The sequence below is a fragment of the Vicia villosa genome, unplaced genomic scaffold (assembly GCF_029867415.1).
Source record: "Vicia villosa cultivar HV-30 ecotype Madison, WI unplaced genomic scaffold, Vvil1.0 ctg.001121F_1_1, whole genome shotgun sequence".
In the NCBI taxonomy this organism is placed as follows: Eukaryota; Viridiplantae; Streptophyta; class Magnoliopsida; order Fabales; family Fabaceae; genus Vicia; species Vicia villosa.
In genome coordinates, this window is record NW_026705488.1 from 409,835 (window position 1) to 436,713 (window position 26,879).

The 26,879-nt window shown below is 33.0% G+C and overlaps 1 protein-coding gene and 1 non-coding gene across 2 annotated transcripts; one reads left to right on the forward strand and one right to left on the reverse strand.

Moving 5' to 3' along the window:
- The first annotated feature begins 5,346 nt into the window (after nucleotides 1–5,346).
- TRNAL-UAG (transfer RNA leucine (anticodon UAG)) lies at nucleotides 5,347–5,426 on the forward strand. The gene has a single exon. It is a non-coding gene; the product is annotated as a tRNA-Leu (tRNA).
- A 15,193-nt stretch (nucleotides 5,427–20,619) lies between these two features.
- On the reverse strand, nucleotides 20,620–23,164 carry LOC131633359 (zinc finger BED domain-containing protein RICESLEEPER 2-like). Its single transcript, XM_058904069.1, has 4 exons — nucleotides 22,807–23,164; nucleotides 21,886–22,701; nucleotides 21,062–21,804; nucleotides 20,620–20,682 (listed from the first exon to the last, which is right to left on the reverse strand). Exons 1-4 carry the CDS (start codon nucleotides 23,162–23,164, stop codon nucleotides 20,620–20,622), a joined length of 1,980 nt encoding a protein of 659 aa, XP_058760052.1.
- Nucleotides 23,165–26,879: the final 3,715 nt, after the last annotated feature.

The window sequence follows — 26,879 nt, forward strand, 5'->3', positions numbered from 1 at the left end:
CATATAATTTGGCAAGTAGAAAAGTAACATGGAAACATGATTTTCAAACACCAACACACTTGCATTACCATAGTTCTCATTCACATTAGAATGCCAAAAACATTAATAAAATCACATAAACTTCCAGCACTATTCACATTATTGAAATGACATTAGAAACTCATAAAATCAACACTAAACCATAAGGAAATGTCAACAATTAAAAACCACAACAATGCCTTTCAATCTTTCATCAATTATAGTCAAAAATCAACTCTCACACTCATTTTAACAAACATGTTATGTGCCAATTTTAAATTCATGAACAAACTCAACATATCATCAACATACACCATCACTATTTTTGTAAATTGAATCAAGTAAGCATTAAATCATCCTCCATTCAATTATCATCCATCAATTAACATCAATATCATCAACAATCAATTTTCATATTCCAGTAGCATATTAATTCACATTAACAAGCAACAAATACTAACATCAAACAAGAATTGAAGTGAATTACCAAGAATCAAATGAAGAGATCAAGATCGGATGAACACGAACACGACGCGAACACGACACGAACAGGAACACGAATCCGAGAGATCTAGGGAGGGAGTGAGGCGCGCAATAGTGTGGAGAGAGAGGTCTTCGAACTTCAATTGATGATCAATGAGGGAATAAGATCTTCATCCTTGTCTTGATCTTGATGTGTTCTTGAGACTTGATGAAGATTGTTGGAGATTTTGAGTAATTTGGTGGTTTTGATTCAAGAGAATTGAGAGAGAATAGAGAGAAAGTGTTTTTGATATTTTTGGGAGATTTGAAGTTATGAGAGAAAAAGAGGGAAAATGGTTTATATAGTGTCAAAAATGCCCTTAACTATTTCTTTTTTTACTCATTTTCGGGGAAATGTGACTTAGTGCAAAATTTGGAAACGGGACCAATGTCAACTCAAAGATGACTAAATTTGTGGATCGTAGTCGTGAGAATCGTCTCAATCCGATAAGCGGTGAAGAAATTACGTGCGTTTGAATGACGAGAAATGCTGGTTTATCTGGTGCGACTGTGCAGAATTTCGCAAGTACCGTTCAAAGAACGCGATTAAACTCTATCTTCGGCTTAAAATATGAACGTGCACGTGTGACGGAGAATCGAAGATAACAAAATTTTCAAGAGAATGCCTCCAGAATGGACCTGATACGATAAAAATCGAAGAAGTTATGAATTTTCAAACTTGTCGCGACATACCCGAAAACACACTTTTCACTGCAAAATCACGACGTTCTTCAAAATGCTGGGCATTTTCACTGCATAGTTAGTCGATGGCCCGAACATATGAAATCTCAAGAATGATGGCACGAAGCTACAGTTAAAATCTCGAGCGAATCTGACAAGCGGATTATGAGATATGAATTTTCTAAGGCCCGAAAACCTACATTCAGCACCATTTTTCACTGCGAAAGCTCCAGTAATTTGTGAATTCGACAACCTTCCTCATGAAATTGGTTTCTGAGCCAAACACAAAAGTTGTAGAGAACATAGAAATAGTCTCGATAACGTGGAAACCAAGCTCATAGCACCTTCCAGATAAGACTTGTGAATTTCTTCGCATTTTCACCGTATAAACCAATTTTCACGTCGCATTTCTTTAGAATCGTGAAAACTCTTTATTATTTTTCTCTCTTTTCCAATGACAAAATAAATGTCTTTGATAACTTATAGCTCAAATAAAGAGGGCAAATTTTGGGGTGCAATAGGTTTCTTATATCTAGGAGGTTTCTAGGTAGAAGTTGCATTGGATAAGGATTAAGTGAGAAATCAGTAAATCGGAGGTTTTTTACGTGTGAACTAGATGTTGATTGCATAGTACTTTGAATTGATACTACTAATACTAGATTTCCTTTCTCGCTTGGTAGCCCCCTGAGTAGGTGTTGTTGTTCACCAAACTGAGTTAACAATTCTGGTGTGTTGTTTGCTTTTCAGTACTGCTTGATTATGTTTATACCGTGTCATTGTTGTTTGTTGGAATTCAAATGTTTCGACATGTCTTAGGACATCTAAAGCCTGATATACCAGAATTTCAAATACCTTTAGCCTGATCCACTTATACCCCCACCTAAAAGAGTTCAACATTTTCTCAATTTCGCAGTTGATAAAAAAAAAAGTTCATGAAATAAGACACTATGGATTGATGTACATCGAGAGTTTGTGTTTTCTATTGATATAGGATAAGTAAGTCATTTTAAATTTATTTTCTATTATTTTTAGGATAAGTAAGTATTTTAAATTTATTTTCTATTATTTTTAGAATTTAATGAACATACATTAACCATATAAAATACTTCATTTTTAGTTTTTCTAAATGTCATCGGATAATAATTCATTTATTTTTCATGTCATCAAACTAATTTTAATATATTTCATTGATTTGACATAATATTTTTCGCGTTGTTCACTAAATGTAAGTGTAAATTTAAGTGTAAATTTCGATAATGCATTTTCTATTTTCTTTACTTTTTTATTTATATCTTTATTTATCATTTTCATGACACCTTGAAAGTTTTCCTTTTTTTTTTTGGCATACAATAATAATGATTAAGTCATTGATTGAATATTGATTAGATTTGAATATACAATATATCTAAATTAAAAATGATTTTATTGATTCCAATCAAATGAAATTGCAACAAAACATAAAAGAAAACAACTTTGTACATTGACCAAACAAAAAGATGAATCTAGATTAAAGTTAATCCTAAATCACCCTATGTAAAGTAGATGATGAAGAAAACATAAAAAAAGTTTTTAATATTTATTTTGAATAGTATTTTCGCAAATTATTAGAAGACATGGAGAATATTATTTATGAACAAATATATTAACGAATTAATCAAGTATCATTAATGTCTTGCTTCAACTTCTTTACGTAATACAAACTTCAAATATTCATTTCCTAAAAAAATCATTAATATATTATATGTGGGCTATGGAAAATTCCCATTGCATAATTTACTTTTCCAAACTTGTTTTCCACTATATCTTACTTTGGTGAACCTGTTTCATCTCTTAAGTGCTAAGTTCTTGATTAAAGTTAAGATAGAAAAAGTGATGCATAAAACTTTCAAAGGAAAAACAGAAAAGAAAAACAAATGAAATGCAAGTACTTAGTTTTACCAGAATGTTTGGTCCTATGTCAAATGCCAACTCTTTGTTAACTTGAGTGTTCAAAGTCAAATTAGATAACTGTCTTAAAAAGGGGTCAAATTAGATAAGCAAAACCAATCACTTTCTATTATCTCATATTAAAATGATTACAAAAAAAAATTATTTATTTTCACAAGAGTTCGTTTAGTGAGAATGAATGCTTTGATTCTTCAAATGTGCTTAGTTCGCTAAGCGAGAGTGTGCTCTTGGAAAATTCCGCTTCCCAAAAACTCGGTAGACTGCTATAAAATCTGATTTTATGATTCAAAATTTTATAATTTTTTTAAAAAGCTTTTTATAAATAAAATTGAGTTACCTTCTTACAAACGCTTGTTTACCGTCATTAGTCTTACGTTTTGGTGTCCTGTGATTTCTAGTACATTATAACATATCTTTTTGTCTCTGACCCTTTTCATTAGGTTTCATTTGTTAATGTCTACCATCATCCAAAAGCAAAATGCCATATAAACATAGTAGAAAATAAAATTTTCTCGTAACTGATTCTTATAAATGTGTATGATTAGTGATAAATTGGTTATCTCTTATGGCGATTAAATGTTGATGCATAATCAAAAGAATTATCACGAGCGCTGAAAAAAATGCCTTTATTCAATTCATACAAACAAAGTGTCTGACCTCAGTGCTAGCTGCTACGAATGGAGAGAGAGAGAGAGAGAGAGAGAGAGAGAGAGAGAGAGAGAGAGAGAGAGAGAGAGAGAGAGAGAGAGAGAGAGAGAGAGAGAGAGAGAGAGAGAGAGATTACGGTTAGGGTTTCACAAACCGAATTTCATCAAATAAGAAAACTTCAGCGCAAGGGTTCTATTTATAGAACAACTTGTGTGGGTAGTAAGCTAAACAAGCTCACTTAAGTGCACCTTACCTTACCGTGTGTTGCATTCCACTTAAGTGCATTATAACTTTCGGTATTCCACTTAAGCGCATTGTACCTTAAAGATGTTACCTATTCCACTTAAGAGCGCCGTATCTTACGGTGTTCCATAACTCTCTAATTAATGTTAGTGCTTTACAAGATCTCAGAATCGAATAAGCTTCACTTCTTTATTTTATCTCTCATTGGTTTATCCTTATGTGTGTGACCCTATAGGTTCTCGTAACGTTGACAATTACACTAAATCTCACATTTAATTTAATAAACATTGAGCAGTATCTAGCAACATAACACTGCTACCTAAGTCACAAAAATGTCATGTGATATGAAAAAACATTTACGTGATACTGTTTATGTGTACGATTACCCTTTTATCCTCATGCCTATTTTGAACACAAGGCATAGGTTGTGTCACAATTGTCTAATTCAATATTGAACCCTTTGACATATATCATCTTACATATGATAGAAAAATTCAATCTAGGCAGCTCATGTCACTCAGCATGATTTGCAGACTATCCATCAACCATCTTTATGGTTATCCTATTACCAACAACATTTAATTGATAATAAAGTACCCGACTCCACATCTAGGGTCCATAGTAATTTTAGGTCAAAGGATGATATACACCACTATCATCTTGAGAATATCTTATGACACTTGCATAACATCCTATGTAGTATTCTCATGGTGAGTCAATCTAGTATAAATATTACTCCTACATATGTGAAAACTTGATGACTCTTTATCCATGATTCGTGAGATGTGATCATTAGTCTAGACGCATAATAGTCTCAATGTTTTAATATTATCTACATTCACAATAAAGCTCAACTACATATAAAAATAATGTCCTTTTGTTTAATGTAATCTCATGATTTAGTTTCATTTAATGTTTCATTAAACAAACCAATTATTCTAGAGACTTTATTATTTTGAAAAAACAAACATAACTAAGAAATACCTTATTATTACTAATAAATAATTCGATGCAAGTACCAAACTCAATATAAAATTATTGGTGTATAAGGTTCGCACCAACAATATCCCATTAGCACTTAAGCGAATAAGACATACACCTAATACCCATAGATCTAGTATGACCATCATGTTTCTACTACACAAGAGGCTTTGTCAATAGATCATTACATTGTCAAGTGTAGGTACTATGCATATCTTCACATCTTCTCTATCTAAAACTAGCACTCCCATGGTGTTGTAAGAATCGTTGACATAAGTAACCAAAGTTGATCAAACAAAACAACAAGACAGTTTGGCCGAGTGGTCTAAGGCGCCAGATTTAGGCTCTGGTCCGAAAGGGCGTGGGTTCAAATCCCACAGCTGTCATTTAATTTTTGTTTACATTTTTTTATCGTACATATGGCAAGATGCAATGTTACCCCTAGAATTTAATGCAAATTTGATCAAATTTACCAAGAAAAAACAATTTAATGTTGATGAAAATGTATAAGATATGTTAATGGAGTTAGAATTCCAAGACAAAGATCATTAATATCCTTGGCTAGAATGAGGAGTCAAACTAAAATATGGCTAGAGCCTACAACAAGAGAGTAAAGATCCAGCAATTAAGAGAAAGGGAATTGGTTTGGGAAACTTTTTTCAGTTGGAATTAAAGATCCTAAGTTTCACAAATGGTTGCTAAACTAGGAAGTTCCCTTCATGATTTGTAAAGCTATAATGGAAGAGCATATTGTCTAGTGTTCATGGAAGGAGAAAAGTTTAGTAGAAGCATCAACAGAAAATATTTGAAAAAATATTTCCTTACTATGAGGGAGGTGAACTGTGATATTCATAAATCGTGATTAATTTAAAAATTATCTTGCTTTGAAAACTAATTTATGTTAGTGCAAAGATAAAGCAGTTGAAAATAGAAAGAAATATTTAGGGAGGGAAGAAAATTATTAACTGAAAAAATAAACTAGGAATTTAAATTACAAAAGGAAAACATTTTCAAATTACGAAGTAGAAAAAGGGAATTAGAAGGGAAAATTATAATGGAAAAACATAAGTGACTAAAAACCAATTAGTTTATCTCATCATCATCATCATCATCATCATCATCATCGTTTGAAGCCAAAAGTGAGATGAGGTTTCTTCTTTCCATCTTTTAATGAGTTTGTTGATCTTTGCATTCACTTCCCTTTGCTCACCGCATATGTTATTGAGGGTGTTTGAGGAGGATGGAGGAAGGTCATTATTTCTTTTCTTCCTTCCTCTTTTTGGAAATAGTGGAACAAGTTATCTTCTTTGAATAAAAAAAATACAATTTTACTTCTAACCGCATAATCGGTGTAAGTCAAAAAATTTGTTACAAGTTCAGCATAGGGAAGAGTGATATTTTTCCTTTTGCTGTCCAACATGTGGTGAAGTACAACATTCGCCTAATTTTTCTCAACTCAGTTCTCCAACCAAACTGCGAGGATGTCTGGCTTTTTGGTGGTGTTGTAGTTACTTTTCTTTGGGAAATGGACATGATTCATTGTGTAGTGAATCAGTCTACTATCGAGGCGATTGAAACTGATAGTGAAGAGAGTTGGGATTCTAGAATAAGGATCAATGAGAATGGTGTGAGCATGAATATCAATGTTAAATTTATTACCTTCTAACCGGTTTGATCATAGTTTTGTTCCATAAAGGGTAGGATATACACTTGAGAAAAATCTTCAAGGAACAGAGTGATAGGGTTTTCTTGACTTTGGAGTTGATGATGCCATATTTGTACGTAATACTAGCATAAAACATTCTCACTAATTCAAGGTACATCTCTTGAGGTTTTTCAAACACGAAGTTCTTCAAGCCGACAAAGTTGAAACTGTCCATGAAAGAGCAGTTTTTGAAGAAATCTCCATCTAAGTGGTGAGATACATGCAATTCTATATTGATGTAATACCGATTGAAATTTATTTCTTGAGCTTGCATGGAGAAGTCTTCAGAGAAGTATGAGGATTATGGATGGGATGAACGGGTTCTTTTTTAGGACATTTGAGGTGATGATTAATGATTCAGAAAACTAAAGTGCTTCTAATGTAATGCACAAATGAGGATATGATGGGATGAGAAGAAAATTACCTATATTTATAGAATTTATCAAATCGATTGTGCCAATTGATTAGAGCCTTTAATTTTTGTAATTTATCTGTTTCACATAACCGTTTCATTTATTACACATCCAACTATCCGCTGTGGACATTTCTAACGTTCCAATTTTTATTTTCTAGATGTTCTAATCAACTGGTCTATTGTGCCAATTGATTGGCTGACCTATTTATAGTTTGTATTTGGGCTATGTGTGCAGCACCCCTGCTTGGCCTTATTTGTACCTCTTTCTATAAAATGCTTGAAAACTTGTCTTTATGATTAGTACAATAATTTATTAAGATGAGCAAAAATTGCAACCATTATTTTAAGGGTTTAATCACAGTTTTATGATCATTTCGACTTTTAAAATAGTGTGTGCCTCTTTTATCTAGAGATCTTGATAAATACTCCCCTTAAAGGGAAACATCAGTCACATTATGGTGTATCCTTCTCTATACATTTTTGGATGAAAGAGTTGGTATAAGCAACAAAATGAATATGTTCATTACATGCATATCCATTTAACTGACCACTAAGGATCATAAAAATTCATATCTTCTCAACCCTTTTGCTCTGATTGATATTTTCCATCATTGTGCATCCTTGGATCAACTACTTTGTAAAATCAATATACTTGGGAGTATACTCTTGCTTTACACAGCTCCGTTGATAATCCTTTTAAAGCTTCGAGCTACAAAGCATACCTGCAAAACACTAAAGTTTCACCTTTGGTTCCCAAATCTTCTTAGGCCCAAGTGCATTAGTTCCAAAGATCTAAGGTTGTTGCCTTTAGATATTTTCAATTTATCGAAAAAAAAGGTTCTAAATGACCAATTCTTTTATACTGTGTTCATTTATAAACTAGACCATTCTTTCTCTTATGATCTATGCTTTTACTAGATTTTCTATCCTCTTTAAATCCTAGTCCATTTTTGTTTAAGAAAGGTTTTTGACCTGATAATATTAAGTCAAGCTTTTCTTTTCCTTGGGTAAACTTACTTAGAGTTTCTCATAAGCCAATTACTTCCTTTTTTAGAGAGACACAACATTTACATTCTTGTCTTGAGTTTCTGATCTTAATTATTTCTATTTTGAATGGTTCATTGATTTCTTTCAGATACCTTAATGAATCCTTAAGATCTAAGTTTCGTTCTCTCAGTTTCATATTTTCGTCAATTAATTAACCGCTTATTCTAAAAATTTATTCATAAGATGGTTTAGTTACCTGAATAGTATCTACCATGTAGGTTGCTTTTAAGTAGACTTCATCTTCTTTGATAGAAGAGGATTCTTTTATAATTCTCCCCGAGTTAGATGTTTCTTCTGTTTTTCTTCTTTCGAAGATTTCACTTGAAGATACTTCTTCTTCATAGTTTCTTAAACATGGAGTTCCTTCTTTTGATTTGGAATATTTTGAAGATCCCAACTATTGGGTAAGTTCTATTGAAGAATTCCATCGGAGTTGTATGATAGGAGTATGATGAAGTTGATGATTATTCATTTTCAACACTCATATCCTCATCTTTGAGTAACTAAATTAGTTCCTTTAATTTCTCTATAATGTCATTCTTCTTGGATATTTCCTAAAATTCATGAAGGTTCCTATCCTTTTATTTAAAGATTGGATTAAGCTTCCAATATTTAACTCTTAGACATTGGTTAGTTACAAATGTTCCAATACAACTTCCAATATTTCTAAGTTTTAAAAAGCATTTAAGAGTGACACCTTCATCTTCTCAGCCTCGTGTGTTCATATCCTTTTGCTTGATACTTGGAGAAACTGCATATATCATTTCAAGAGTATTCCACATTTCCTTGACATTTTTGAAATGATGAACATAAGAAATTTACTATAATCTAAAGACATAGTTATAAAGAGAATATGGTTTATCTACTACTTATTCATCTGCTTGGTAAGTAGGTGTCATACCCAAAAATTTGCCCTCCATATTTTAAGATATTTGTTTTAAAATGGTCTCCTCATGCTCATAGGATCCTCAACTGTTCAAAAAAAACTCAAGGTTTCTGTAGCACCCCATTTCTACCCGGCAATATTTGAGAATCAGAGTTTCAAAATTTCTCAACAAACAAATGAGGCGTCACATATTCATTTCACAATAAATCACTTAATCGCATTTAGCGGATACATAGAACATTCTTTGATCAATTAAACAAATACCCAGCATATAATACTTTTCAAAACAAAGTAGCTTCTTTTGTTAGAACATGGCAGAATCATAGTTCTCAATCTTTGAATCAATAACATCTTATTCAGCTAAGATAAAACAATAAACAACAACAATCATAAACATCATAAATCATCCCCCCCGAGTGCTACGTATCAGAGCGACAACCGACTCGATTAACAGCAACTAAATCTTCATACTCGAACACCTGCACGTTACCAATATAAAGGCAACGGCGAACAAGAGAAAAGGGTGAGATATCAAATCATATAAGTGAGCGCATGATCAATTGTATATTAGGATCCAGGCATATATAGTTATCACATCGCAAGTATTAATATTGCTATACACTTCATGCTTTCACTAATTCACAAATCTCACATGCTTTACATCTCACAACGAGTCACCACAATTCATAATCACATCAATTACATATAAATCTGATTCATTTACTTTGCAAGCTAATTCACGATACGTCACAAGTAAAGTCACAATTATAGTCCCAAAACATCACCGCATATAAGTCATACATTTAGTCACGAAACATCACATATAAGTCACACATCTAGTCACAAAACATATATAAGTGACACATCTAGTCACCAAATATCGCATATAAATTACACAAGACATGTTCAGTTAATCGCATTCATAGATATTTATATCTTCATACTATTCACAAAATCATCAATTCACATTTTCACATACATCCATCATTTAACAAGTTACAGTGTACCATCACGATGTAGTCACAAAACGTCATAACTATGAATCACATAAGACACATGGGACATGACTCATGTATATGCATGTGGTACCAATCGGAAATTCAGCCCCCGTCACTAATTGCCCAATTTAGAGGCATAAGGAATAAACCTTCGTCACTAATTTTGCCAATCCAGGCCATCACAGAGTATGCTCATGAAATGTGACTCGACAAACAAGACATACCCAACATACTCATCACAATCATACATTATCACTAGGGATACGCCTACATCACTGATAATTACCGATTATTAGAGGTAATTCAACGTCACAAATAATCTTTCATCTTCACATAGAAATAAAATCATCACGACATCAACATGCTTCGGTATATCACGACGAACATGTAACCTCACATATTAACAACATCAACACAACATGATCATCATCATCATCATTTACTTCACCAAATATTTGTCACAAGACACATGCCCATATCACAACCATCATTTATCATAAAAGGTAATAACACTTCACCCATAATACAACAATTTCACATAACAACAGAACAATTCCGACAATTCATCAAATCGACGGTCAATACTATTAGCAACAACAGTCACAAGTTATTCACAACAAAGCCAAGGATATAATCACAATTCAATAACGGTTAATTGGACACAATTCCATTAATTTTCGGTTATACATTCATCGAATAATTTGAACATTTTCATGTTAATTAAGGACTAAATCTTGCTATTTTATAACCCCTCATAATCATGGTTCATTTTCATTATATATGTCATTATACTATTTACTTTAGGAACAGTAAGCAAACATGGAACAATGTATCATCACACATCAGGAATACATGAACAAAACAGAACAAAACAAGAACAAAACAACAAAACATTCTTCACTACTAACTTGATCTATGTGCTACTTTTGACTTCTTATCATCAAATTGAACTTTACGGTTGTCAATGGCTCAATACTAAAATATTTGAATAAATCATTTGCTAGTAATTAACAATGCACTAAGCATTTGAATATTTCCTAGACTAGTGCAGCTGGAATGTTGGATTAAATATCATAACCAAAAACATAGAATAAGCATAAAGGTATACTCATCACGATCTGCTATTTTTCTAGGTTTATGGATCTAATGTTTATTATAATTTAATTATGGTGTGTTGAATTATAACATATGATGGTGTTGTTGCTAAAGGAAAGACGTCACTTGTACCAGCCTAAGTGGTGCCGCCCATCATGGGCTAAGGAGCTGTCGTCCGCCATGGATTTCTTGGACGAACGTCATGAGTTCACGTATTCAATTCTCACGATTAATACACAAACAGCAACAAACAAAATCATACCAGCTACTAGCGACAACGGCAAAATTTCAATTTCCAGAAATGAGTTAACACGACAATTTCAAACAACAACAGCGATTTACAGCTAGCAGTATTTCATGGATTTCCAATTTCTAGCAACAATTTAAAACAAAAGCAATAAATCTACACATCCAATCCCCCACATACAATTGTTAATGAGCCCCATTATAGGAAGATAACCCCACCCTTACCTTAATCAATTTGAAGCAACTTGCTGGGTCTCCGATTGCACTTCCGATTAGGCACCATGGATGGAAATCTTCAAGCTTATTTCCCTTCTCCAAGGCTTGCCTCTTTCTCTTCAAATTTTGTTCTCTCCAAAATGATACACTCCACTTCTCAATCTCTAAAACCCTAATTTTATTATTCCAATTGGACTTAGTCTTTCACTTCCTTTTCACAAACTAATTTAGGCCCAATAAGAAAAATAATCCGAAATAACCAATACATCACTGAATAATATTCCGCCGATATAATAATTCATTTGCCGACATCAATACTTATTCTCCACAAAATAATTCTCAACCGATAAATTCTGAAAATAAAATAAGGAAATTTAATTAAATAAATAATTAAATAATCGGGGCGTTACAGTTTCACCAGGCAAAACCCTTTCTAAGCAATAGGACCATAACTAGGTTTTTATTTAATCAAAGGGAATTGAGCCTCCAAGGACTCAATTGGACTTCATGGTGTCTCATATGCTTCAAAGTATCCTCATACCAAGTTTCAATCCTTGAATCACAAGTTTGCCCAGTCAGTCAGTTGACCAACAGTCAACTATATCAGGCAAAAAGTCAATTATGGTCAATATATAGTCAAACTCAAGATTTTTGGTCAACATCAACCATTTGAAGTCATATTCATCATTTGATCAAGGGTTGATCATGATTCATGTCAAAACTCATCAAATATCAAATGTTACTATATTAGGGTTTTGGTTATTTTTGAAGGAAAGTCAACCCCAACTTTGACCAGTCATAACTTTCACATACTTCATCTTTTTTTCTCAACCAAAGATCATTCTCAAGGAAATTTAATTCTCTACAACTTTGACGTTGGGTCAAAGTCCAAGATATTCTTCAATTAAAAGATAGGAGTCAAAACATTACAGATCCTTCTAGAAGTCCACAAAAAAGCAATATTTTGTCAGAGCCAATATCACCTAAATAAATTATTCAAATGCAAAACAAGTTCCAAAGGGGGTTGTAGTAGACATCTTGAGCTTTCCAAAAAGTACAAGATCATCTCCATATGATAAAAATTGAGTGAGTTATGATTGACAGAAGTTGGAAAAAGTTCAAGAAAAATATGAAACTCTAATTGGTGAATTTTTAACTTTTGAGTATTGAGCCTATAATTTGGAGTTGCCCACGTGGATACAAGCTTATAAGAGGCCCATGAATCAATTTTTATTTATTTTATGCTTTTATTTCAATTATCTTTGAATTTATTCATTTAAATTCAATTTAAATCAAATAAAATCATGATTTAATATTAAGAGATTATATATTTGATTTGCCAAGTCATGATCTGTTTCAAATAATCCAAGTGCAAAAAACAAAAAGAAAAAACGTGAGAAAGTGCATAAAATAGATTTGAACTTAAAAAAGAAAGTTTTGGTGCAAGAAATCAAATCAAATTTCTTCCAATCAAGCAATTGATTCCTTCCCAAATTTGTTACCCTAATTCCATCCTCTATATATACTCAACATATTTAGACCTAAAGGACACATAATCTGAGCCTCCAGAACCCTAAACAAACTCTTAAAAAATCACAAAAAAACCAAATATATTTGATAACTTGAATCTCATGAAAAACTTGAATCTCTTATGTGAATGCTCCCCCTATCTTTGATAACCCCCCCTTGATCAAAGCTCTCCCTTGATTCATATATATTTTGTATCTTTCTCTTGGGATGCAATAGTTAGAGACAAGCATACACATACTACACATATATATCTTCTCCCCCTTTGTCATTAGCAAAAAGGATGGGAAAAGACTCTTTTTTTTTATTTATAAAAATGTAGAGAAATTTACGAAAATAAGAACAATTTTTACCTATGAGTTTTACCTCATGAATGACTTCATCAAAACATTCATCTTTGGTGAATATAATTTTGAAGCCTTTGTCATAAAGTTGTCTCTTGTTTAGAAGATTTTTCTTTAGTCTTTCAACATCAAGTACATCTTCAAATGGATGTGAAAGTTAGTACTTCAACTTTGCCAATGCGAAGAATTCTTCCTTTAAGGTACTCCCCGTATGAAATAACCCTTGGACTTTTAGAACTGGATTTGAAAGTTAGTTTATGTCTCCCATCAAATTCTTAGAACCACCGGCCACTTACAAAAAAGCACCATATATTTTAAGTGGTCCTTAAGTAAACCTACAAAACAAACTAAGTTTGATTTGGTACCCAATGTGCTTTGGATCCATCATAGTTAGTTCCTTTCTTAACCCGCACATAATGACCACTTGCCACACTAAAATTTCTAACATAGCAAGCATTAGGTGTATAGCCACTTATACCACAGTAAAAACATGTAGGAACAAAATTACTTCTATATCTAGGAACATAAGGTTTCTTTTTAGGAAATCTTTTACTAGGATGGTGATGAAACACTTTAGGCTTGTTAACTTTCTCTTGGGATGTTTAGTCATTAGCTTTAACATAAACAATTTTGTAAGAAATTGGTATTGAGAACTTTGAATAACCAAGCCCACTTTTATCATTAGAATATCTTTGTTGACTAAGGACACCCTCTAAACCAATTTGCCCTTTTTCATATCTTTCTAGGACTCTCTTTAATTGGACAATTTGAAAAGAAAGAGATTCATAATTATTACATGTAGATTTTTGTTTTTCTTTATCAACATATTGTTTCTTTTCAATCTTGAAATCTTTTTGCATAGTATCAATTTTTTTTCAAGAGATTTGATTTTTTCTCTTGTGTCGATATGGTTCTATATAGCATTTTGCATTCATTTAATAGTTCGTTTATGGCACCTTGTGCATCATGATCATAAATGGAAAATTCATTACTAACCTCATCGTCTTCATCATCTGAATGGTGTGAAGCCATGAATGCTAGATTTGTATATTCTTTGCTTTTGGAATCGGAAGATGAACTTACTTCATTATCTTCCCATGCTATATATGATTTCTTTGACTTTTTATCCTTATTTCTCTTGAAGTATTTATTCTTCTTTTCAAGTGTAGGGAATTCACTTTTGACATGTTCTTTTTCTCCACATTCAAAACATTTAACTTTCCTTGTTGGTGCTTCCCCTTTACTGATCTCCTTTTTCCTTTCTTTTCTTAGAAACTTTTCAAATTTCTTTATAAAATCATCATCTTCTTCACTAGTGGATTCTTCTTGATTGCTATCATGATGTTTGACTCTCGTATTTAAGCCAATGTATTTTGAATCTTTTACTTGAACTTCATGTGTTTCAAGTCTTCCGAGTTCTGTTTCATATTCTTGAAGTTTTCCGAACAATGTTGCGGAAGTCATTCTAGATAGATTCTTCTTCTCGGATATCACCGTTACTTTTGGTTGCTATTCTCTTGTTAAGGATCTAAGCACCTTTAGATTTTGTTCCTCGGTAGAGACTTTCTTTCCAAGAGAACTTAAATGATTTATTAAGTGAACACCATAATTTACCAAAAACTGCATGTTTGAAAAAATTAAAATATTTAAAGAATTGTCTAAATATTTGAACCAACCTAATGCAACATCTATTGATTTATTCAAGTCAATATATTATATTTGAAAGTGATTTAATATGGTCCAAACATGATAAAAAAATTATATTTAAAAGAGATTTAACATGGTTCAAATATGATTAAAAAAATATGTTTGAAAGTGATTTTGAACACAAATGACCAATGCATGCAAGTGATTTTTTGGAGAATAATTTGAGCACTAAAATTATCAATATAATTGCATGCTTGTACCTCTATCAATCAAGATCCATGCTTCGTCTTCAACTTTAATCATGAATAATTTGGTGCTACCTTTTGCTCATGATAAGACTTGGACACTTGAATTGATACATTGTTCTTGAAGCTTTTTCCATACTTTTTAATATGATTATTTGACATTCATTTTGTCTTCATCTAAACACATTGGATTAAGAGTCTTGACTTCACATTCTCCCCCTTTTTGATGATGACAAACAATTGAAAGTTGGAATGCTTGGATCTCTTGAAAAACTTGAATCTCTTATGTGAATGCTCCCCCTATCTTTGATAACCCCCCCTTGATCAAAGTTCTCCCTTGATTCATATAGATTTTGTATCTTTCTTTTGGGCTGCAGTAGTTAGAGACAAGCATACACATACACATATATATCTTCTCCCCCTTTGTCATTAGCAAAAAGAATGGGAAAAGACTTTTTTTTTTTAAAAAATGTAGAGAAGTTTACGAAATTAAAACAATTTTTACCTATGAGTTTTACCTCATGAATGACTTCATCATGTTAGACGCTTGGCTTACGTATCTAGAGGGGGGGGGGGGTGAATAGATACTTCAGAATTTATTCGGATTTTTCTTAAAAAATATGGCGAAAGCGTTTAGGAATCGACTCGCTTCTATTCTGAACCGCTACGGGAAGGATCAGATATGTTTTTAAACCACAAACTGATTATGATGTGAAAATGGAAATACTATTAGAGAATCAACATGTTATGCTACGATAAATCGTTTAAGTGTTTAACTTGGATAAGCTTGTTTCCAATGACTTTGAATAATGAAGGAAGCAATATATCAAACACGTGGTGTATAATAATCAAATTGAATTGTGAATCAATGTGTGATGACTTATGATGTGTTTGCAGGATTTTATCACACAAGTTTAACATGTTGATTCGTTAATCAATTTGCGATTATAACCAGAAATAAGCACAACGTAATCGAAAAGATAAAAGCGATAACGAACACGATATTTGTTCAGGCAGTTCGTCGATCGTCCTCACTACGACTACATCTGCCCCCAATTCCAAATGGGAATTGGGATGTCTTTCATTATGATTGAAAAGAGTTTATACAAGAAGATAACAAAGCAATAACGATAAACCGAATATGTTGATTCTTTGTATCTTCTCCCATTGATCTTGAGCCATATCAAGTATCTTCCAAGAGCTTTTCGTTGATTCCCTTTCTGCAGTGTTATGAATTGATTGACCCCTTGTTCTTCAACTTCTACACTCAGCTGAATCATTGATTAAGCCTTTTGATAAAAAACCCCCAAAATTCACCAATCTTGGAGGACAAAATCCGCATATTTTATTCACCAATAACCCCACAAATCTTCACCCACTGGGAACCTTAAATTCCTTTCCATGGACGTTATCAATCTTGATCACAAACCCTCACCACAAGAATTGTTATGTGTAGTTGTATTGGAGTTGAGAAGAAGATAGAAGATGAGAAGACTTTATGTATTTTTCAGTTGTTGGTGTTGACTTTAATAATTAGCTGAAAATGATATATATAGGTGCTAGCAGAGTTGGCTGAAGGCAGATACAAAATTTGGTAAGTTTTGGGGTGATAGGTCAACCTACTCCATTGCTTGGGTCGACCTAAATGGAATAGATTCAGCAGTTTGATATTTGTCTTCAGTTGAGTCGATCTGTTGGGACTCTGGGTCGACCTAAAAGCAGCTAACTTTGGTTCTTATGATTTTTCATCATTTTAGGTTGACCTAGGCAGATGGTTGAGTCGACCTAAATGGAGCAGAAGTGAAACCTTTTTGCTCCCTTCAGTTTGCGTCGACCTAGGGGCAGAATGGGTTGACCTAAGTGGACCAATTTCTTCCACAAGCTGGTTGTAGTATTCTAGGTTGACCTAGGCTTGTGTTGAGTCGACCTAAGATGTCCAAAAGTGCTGAAATCTTGCTTTTCCTTATATCATTCACTTGTAGCTTGATGTTTGTTCAATGAAGATGTTTGCCATGAATCAAAAACTATTGATGAGTATATGCTTGCACTTACATACTCCCCCTTTTTGATGATGGCAAACATTGGTTGAATGATGTAATCTGATATAAGCATTTGTTGAATGATGTAATCTGATATAAGCTCCCCCGTACTTTAAAGCGTATGCTCCCCCGTACTCTCATACTCTCATACTCCCCCTTTGACAACATCAAAAATGAAACAAGGAGGGTAATAGGAGAAGGCACACAGAACAATAATAAACAAGATAAAAGGAACATAGTAGATTATAAAGGCCAAAGTTAAAGTATGTCACAATTACAAAATACCGAAATAGTCAATATAAAACAAACATAAGCAAGTGATATGATATGATATGCAATGCTATGAACTAATGTAATGAAATGCTCTCCTAACATCTTCCTCTCCCATGGTAGCGACCATCTCTTCCTCTTTGAAATCCTTGAGGACGATCCTCTTCAACCTGCTCAAGTAGTTCAAGAACACTCCTATTGAGAATGTTGAAGCTTTGACTCAGATTTGTATGACGATTGTTTGTCGTTTCCTCAAATCTGTTTTGTCTTTCAGTGAGATTGGAAGTAAACGTTTCAAAGTCACTCTTATGCTCCTAAGCTAATCTCTTCAGATTTTCAAACTAAATTTATTGCTCATTGTAGCGCTCTTGTTAGAGTTGTTGCATATCCTCAAACTGTAGTTGTTGCGCATCATAGCGTTGTTGTTGAAGAAGTTGCATATTTTCCAGCATGGTGATGATAGTAGATTGATCAGGTTGTGGTGGAGCTTTATACCCTCCAAGGAATTTCCTCTTCTTGAGGTGGTACATAGTGCCAATTTGAGTTGACATCTTGAGGAACATCTTCCATGACATGATCATCATCAATATTCATGTCTAATTCAGGTTCTTCGTCTTCATTTCCTCCTTGTGGACCAAATTCAGCAGGATCATCATAGTTGTAGATGATCTTTCCGGTGCCCTTTTGAATTAGATAGTATGCTTTCTTCATTGGGTCCCAGTGGTACCCCATAAGAGTTAAGGTGGTTTGGGAGAATTCCTGTGGAGGTTTGATTCTTATATGTGTCAGCCCATCAACTATCATGCGAAGTGATTCACTATTTTCTGAATTATCGATCCATAGCATAAGGTCGTGGTTTTGTTCTTGACTTCATAGAATTTGTTGGCCAAAAAATGTGGCTAGTGAACACGAGTCCTATTTTCCAGCAAATACATCAATATTATCTCATTCTTTTCAATCCTAGAGTATCCACCCGACCGTGGTCGAATGATACGGGAGATAATCCAATTTAGAAGTCTAGGATTTCTCTTGAGATGCCCGGCAATTATGGTTTCATTTGGATTGTCAAGAACTGTTGGGTCCTTGAGAATTGATCGCATGTAAGCCATATGATCATAATTTGCGGGAAAATCACCATCCGTAATACAAAACTCATCACCTGTCATTGTAAGGCCAAAAATACTCATCCAAACTGGTTTATCAACAAAGTGTGAGCGCGAGCCCATCTTATACCGAAAAGTACATCCATCAACCGTCTGTAAACTGGCATAGAAAGCACGAACTACATCCTCATTATATGCGGTATCACACTCCAACAGTGGACCAATATGTTGATGTTGAACTAAACTAGTAATTTCTGGAATGTTCATACGGTCAGCTACCTTAGGGTTGTACACATACTGCTTAATAATCTTTCTTTTTAGATGATATTTCTCAAATTCAGCCTTACAATCTGGATGAACAAGGGCAAGAGCACTTACCGGTCGAGAAGCGGATCCGGACGCGACTTCTTTTCCTTTTCTTGACTTGGGAGGCATGATGTTGAGATAATTGAGTGAAGATGTTGAGACAAATTGAAGATGGCTTAGAGTTTGAGAGATTTGATACTTGGAGAATTAGGGTTGCCGTAGGGTAGGAGTGGTTTGAGGAAGAGGAAAATGTAATATGAATGAATGAATAGAAAAGATGCATGGGTCGGGTCGACCTAAAAGCCCAAATTTGGGAATTTAAGTCTCAGTGGGTCGACCCAAAGAGAAGGTTGCGTCGACCTAAATGAAGCAATAGCTGCAACTTTTAGTTGATAGCAGAGTAGGTCGACCTAGAGACAGATTAGGTCGACGTAACTGACAATAATTTTCTCCTTTTTGAAAGCAGCTTCAATAGGTCGACGTATAGGCATTTTGGGTCGACTCAAAATGCATGAATTGCAACAAATACTTAAGAATTGACTATGTATGCTTAATCTATCAAATGCAATGTTAAGTGTTGTGATTCTTAATCTTGATACATTATGCTCATGATGAATAATATATATGTGATTGAGAAATGACGAGAAGCATATAGGATGTCACTATAATCATGTTAATTGATTGCATATTACATAATCAATAATATTTTTGGAAGTGAACAACAAACATGTTACCGCTTTCTCGATCTTCTGATATCTTGTCATCATGATATGAGTGATAGGATGTTCCTTTGATCAATGTAGTACGATCCTTGACAGGCTGCGTACGTACTACCTTCATACTAGAGAAGAATGTTAGCATTAAAATAACAAATAGATAGACGAGAAAATAAATATATAGCCATAACCATGTTTGGCTCAAATTAGAGATATCCAATATCCCTAATTCTCTGCGAATGTTGAAGAAAGGCTCAGTTGCAAGAGGTTTAGTGAAGATGTCCGCTAATTGCTTCTTGCTCTCAACATGTTCAAACATAACTTCCCCTTTTTCTACATGATATCTTAAGAAGTGGTGCCTTATTTCTATATGTTTGGTCCGTAGGGGTGGGAATAGACCAGGCCAGGCTTTAGAAGGCCTGAGACTGGCCTACGGTACATTTATAATGCCTGAGCCTGGCCTATGGCCTATTATAGGCTCTTTTTTTTGGTCTGGCCTGGCCTATTTAAAAGTCTGGCCTGGCCTTAAAGCCTATTTAAAAAGCCTATTTTTCATGAAGACTTTCAAATAATTCATTTAATTTAATTTTGAATAGATTATATAATATTTTATATATTATTTGGCCTAATTTTTTTTAAAGAAAACTTTTAGAAGCCCACCACCACATAACTAGAAGCAAGATTATACCTAACATTGAAACAAAATAATTGACATGATAAGCAAACAACTTAACGCTTAAAAGTTGCATTTGTAGCAAGATAATAGCAAAAAACTTAACACTTAACAGTTGCATATCTATCATGCCATTGTAGCAACATAATAGTATCTATGTCATACTTTAACATTACAAAATTACTAAAAGAACATTAAAAAATATCAAATATAAATAGTTCATTGGCTTCTCAAATCCAAACTCTTAAATTATAGAACAAAATATGAATAACTCCTTAAACGCAAATAAATAAAACATATTTCATATTCAAACAAAAGTGATATCAAATCTTCAAGGTGATATTTATCTCCTCTCTTTCAACCTTCAAAATCGAAAGAAAGAAGAAAGATATACGTTAGTTATTAGACTAAAAATATTATATATATATATATATATATATATATATATATATATATATATATATATATTAAATGAACAAAAGTTGATAATAATGAATAAATATTACTTAATAATAACATATAATAAAATAAAAAAATAATAACCTTTGATTTTTTCTTCACATTATACTTCTGACGAAACCAATCCCCACCGTAAATGAGAGCTTCAACAGATTCTTCATTTAGCATAGAGCGGTGTTCATCAATAACTCTACCTCCAGCACTGAATATGGACTCAGAAGCCACAGTTGAGATTGGAATAGCTAGTATATCCGCAGCCATCTTAGATAATGTCTTATATTTCATGCTATTGTTCCTCCACCAGTCCAAAGCACAAAAAGAGGCACTTTTAGGAATGTAAATACCTTCATCAAGATAATCTTGTAATTCGGATTTTATTGGAGAAATGGCTTCACTTTCTTGAATAATGCTCATAATTTCATCAAATCCAGTTTTGACAGTTACGACATTTACTTGAGAAGATGATGAATTATTACTATCCAAATTAACAATAGAAGACGAAGACTCTGCCAAAGATAGAGCTACATACTCATCATATAACTCTTCCAATGAACACCTAACCTTCATTATATTCTCATAAGCAACTTCTTTAGATTTATAAATCTTGGGAAAACATATACGCACCATATGAAATTTGCACCTAGGATCCAAAACACTAGCTATAGCCATCAACATATTACACTCCCCCCAATATTTGTCAAACTTTATTTTCATTGGACCTGCCATTTCTCTCATGAAGAGATCTTCATCTTCACCCGCCTTATCAAGTATTTCTTTCACCTTCCAAACTTCAGACAAATACAAATTTTCAGTCGGATACTCACTACCTACATTTAAAATAGTAGTTATAGTAAAAAATTATAATATTATTGATAATTTTAAAGTGAAAAAAATTGTTGATAAACTACCTGAAATAACATGAGTAGCACGATTAAACACTTCTAGAAGTTTACAAACTTTCTCAACTTTGTTCCATTCTTCAGGAAAAGGGGCATAATCATAATGAGGCTCTCTTTCTTTATAGGCTGCAAATGCAATCTTAAAATTCAAAGCAGTTGACAACATATTAAAGGTTGAATTCCATCTTGTTGGACAATCAATAATGAGTTTCCTTTCTTTCAAACTTTTCTGCTCAACCACATCACAAAATGCCTTTAGTCTTCCATCATTGTGATTAATATATTTGACACTTTCACGAATATTGAAAATGATGTCCTTAATTTTACTAAGGCCATCTTGCACCAACAAATTCAATATATGAGCACAACATCTAACATGAAACAAAGAGCCATCAAGGATTAACTTACTAGTTAGAGATAAATCATCTTTGAGACATCTTAAACATGAATCATTATAAGAGGCATTATCAAAAGATACTAAAAAAACTTTATTTTCAATCCCCCAAGTTTTCAAAGATTTATAAATAGAATCAGCCACATCAATTCCACGCCTTGGTGCAGGGACTTTCACAAAACTCAAAACTCTTTTTTGAAGATTCCATTCTGAATCAATGAAATGTCCTATGATAACCATATACTCAACTACCTGGTGGCTTGATTTCCACATATCAGTAGTTAAACTTATCTTTCCCACACTTTCTAAAATTTTCTTCAACACTTTCTTCTCCCTCTCAAATAATGCCACACTATCACTCCTTATTGTTTTATGAGTAACCTTATGAAAATCTGAGTTTGCATATTGGAAACCCCACATCCAAATGTCATCTTCAACAATGCTAAAAGGATATTAATGGACCATGATAGCGGTTGCAATTATTTCCCTCATCTTTTCATTAGAGTATCTAGCACCAGAAGTAATAAAGGGATTACCTGAATTTGAAGGCTGAAATGGAATGGTTGTTTGTCTCTTTTCGGTAGACTCGTGCAACTTCTTTTTCAAACATTTATCAATATGCCTTTTCATATGACTAGTGCTAGATTGCGGCCCACCAGTAGCAAATTGGAGTTTACAGTATTTGCAAACCCCTTTCATCACACCTTTTTTAATTTCAACTTCATCAAAATCTTTCCAAATGCTTGATGTTTTTCTCCTCTTTCTCCCAACAACTGATTCTGGTTCTTGTTCATGTTCAGGTTCCCGACTTTCTTGTGTTGTGTTTGCTTCTACTTGAATTGAATCTATAGCCACTTGTTCACTCACCTCATTATTATTCAAAGAAGAAGTCATTTACTGGAAAGAGTAAAAACTTGAATTAGAATGTGTAATAGTAAATAGAATAATGCTCAATGATGCAAATATGAAAACCAAAACCATTAATTAATAATGCTCACTATTGTGTTCAAATTTAACAATAGTTAATTAGATTCCTACAAAATTAAAAAATTAAGTTAACTAAATTTAATCAACCAACCCCACCCATCTTTTTCCATCAACAGAGTCACTAACGTAAGTATACCATAAGGTTCAAATTATTTTCCAATTTTCATCATAATCATTAAACTTTTAGCAATGAGTATAAAATTTATTCAACATATATTTATAACCATTAACAAATTATTCAAGCATATCCATAGATAAATGAATAAAAGGTAGTGTATATCCATTTTGAGTTAAAGACAAGAAAGAAATAAAAAAATATCAAATATATAAACAACACACATAATATTATTCTAACAATCATTGTAACATGCATCTTCACTAACAGACACAAATATGTAGAACCACACATTATCATCACAAAAATTATATTAAATTATATAAATAAAATATATAGAGTAGTGTTTACACTGTGTGTTGTTTCTATAGAGAGTAAATTACATAGAACCTTAGACAAACAATTGAAAAAATCTACAAGAAAAAATAAAATTATTCTTAATGATAACTAACTAACACATACTAGATTCATAGCCTAATATATATTTTTTTTGTGTCAGAAAGAAAAAACCATATAATATTTTCATTATTGAAAGGTTTGTTTCTTTAATAATCAAACAAATTTCTAAAGGGTGTGTTGAAACCTTATGGTATTCTTGCATTGGTTTGTTGTATGTACAGTACAGTTGTTTGTCCTTTCTACGACAGTGCAAAAGCAAATAGAGGATTAAAAACAAAAACAAACAATCAATCAATAAAAGTATTATTTACTTACCTTTTAATAAACAATTGTAGCTTAAGTGGATAATCACTTGTAGCTTCAGTTTTGTGAAAGAGATTTGCCGACACCGTTCTCTTAGTTTGTATTAGGGTTTCTATCACACAGTGAGACTCCGGTTTTGAAAGAAGTCCCTTCAAATTCTAAATATATTGTATCTCTTCAGTTTCTATTTTTTTTTGTACGTGATTACAGTTTTTATTATATTAATTGATTATTCCAACTTTCAAGGATTTGTAATTAACAAAAATAATATATTTACTAAACAGGCCGGCCTATTAGGCTTTATAGGCTTTTTTAATAGCCTAAGCCTAGCCTATTTAAGTAAATAGACTTTTTAAAAAGCCTAAACCCAGCCTTTTCAATAAACAGGTCAGGCCAGACCAGGCTTTAATAGGCCAGGCTGTAGGCCCCTGTAGGCCGGCCTGGCCTATTCCCACCCCTATTGGTCCGTGAATGTAGAACAGGATTTTTGCTTAAGTTGATGGCGCTTGTGTTGTCACACATGATAGGTATCCGGTCAGGTTTGACGCCAAAATCAATAAGCTGCTGTTTGAGTCATAATATCTGTGCATAGCAACTTCCAACAGCTACGTATTCTGCTTCAGTTGTAGATAACGCGACTGATACTTGTTTCTTGCTGTGCCAACTTATTAATGAATTTGAGAATAGATAAAATGCGCTAGTAGTGCTTTTTCTGTCATATTTGCATCCAGCAAAGTCGGAGTCGGAGAATCCCACCAAGTAGCATTCATTTCCCTTAGGAAACCATAGACCATATGTGGTAGTTCCGCGGAGGTATCATAGAATTCTTTTTACAACATTTAGATGTGATTCCTTTAGGCACGATTGGTATCTTGCACACATGAATACTCTAAACATAATGTCCGGTCTTGAGGCCGTGAGATACAATAGAGAGCCTATCATGCCTCAGTATAATTTTACATCAACCTCTTTACCGTTTTCATCCTTGTCTAGGTTACCATTTGTGGCCATAGGCGTGTCAATCTCCTTTGCCAATGTACTTTGGGTCCATCATAGTTAGTTCATTTCTTAACCCACACATAATGACCACTTGCCACACTAAAATTTCTAACATAGCAAGCATTAGGTGTATGGCCACTTATACCACAATAAAAACATGTAGGAAAAAATTTCTTCTATATCTAGGAACATAAGGTTTCTTTTTAGGAAATATTTTCTTAGGATGGTGATGAAACACTTTAGGCTTGTTAACTTTCTCTTGGGATGTTTGGTCACTAGCTTTAACATAAACAGTTTTGTTAGAAATCGGTATTGATAACATTGAATAACCAAGCTCACTTTTATCATTAGAATATCTTTGTTGAATAAGGACACCCTCTAAACCAATTTTTCCTTTTTCATATCTTTCTAGGACTCTCTTTAATTGGACAATTTGAAAAGAAAGAGATTCACAGTTATTACAAGTAGATTTTTGTTTTTCTTTATCAACATATTGTTTCTTTTCAATCTTGAAATCTTTTTGCATAGTATCAATTTTCTCTTCAAGAGATTTGATTTGTTTCTCTTGTGTTGATATGGTTCTATATAGCATTTTGCATTCATTTAATAGTTCGTTTATGGCACCTTGTGCGTCATGATCATAAATGGAAAATTCATTACTAACCTCATCGTCTTCATCATCTGAATGGTGTGAAGCCATGAATGCTAGATTTGCATATTCTTTGCTTTTGGAATCGGAAGATAAACTTACTTCATTATCTCCCCATGCTATATATGATTTCTTTGACTTTTTATCCTTATTTCTCTTGAAGTATTTATTCTTCTTTTCAAGTGTAAGGCATTAACTTTTGACATGTCCTTTTTCTCCATATTCAAAACATTTAACTTTCCTTGTTGGTGCTTCCCCATTAATGATCTCCTTTTTCCTTTCTTTTCTTAGAAACTTTTCAAATTTCTTGATAAAATCATCATCTTCTTCACTAGTGGATTCTTCTTGATTGCTATCATGATGTTTGACTCTCGTCTTTAAGGCAATGTCTTTTGAATCTTATACTTGAATTTCATGTGTTTCAAGTCTTCTGAGTTCCGTTTCATATTCTTGAAGTTTTCCGAACAATGTTGTGGAAGTCATTCTAGATAGATTCTTCTTCTCGGATATCGTCGTTACTTTTGGTTGCCATTCTCTTGTTAAGGATCTAAGCACCTTTAGATTTTGTTCCTCGGTAGAGACTTTCTTTCCAAGAGCACTTAAATGATTTATTAAGTGAACGCCATAATTTACCAAAAACTGCATGTTTGAAAAAATTAAAATATTTAAAGAATTGTCTAAATATTAGAACCAACCTAATGCAACATCTATTGATTTATTCAAGTAAATATATTATATTTGAAAGTGATTTAATATGGTCCAAAATGATAAAAAATTATATTTAAAAGAGATTTAACATGGTTCAAATATGATTAAAAAAATATATTTGAAAGTGATTTTGAACACAAATGACCAATGCATGCAAGTGATTTTTTGGAGAATAATTTGAGCACTAAAATTATCAATATAATTGCATGCTTGTACCTCTATCAATCAAGATCCATGCTTCATCTTCAACTTTAATCTTGAATAATTTGGTGCTACCTTTTGCTCATGATAAGACTTGGACACTTGAATTGATACATTGTTCTTGAAGCTTTTTCCATACTTTTTGATATGATTATTTGACATTCATTTTGTCTTCATCAAAACACATTGGATTGAGAGTTTTGACTTCACATTCTCCCCCTTTTTGATGATGACAAACAATTGAAAGT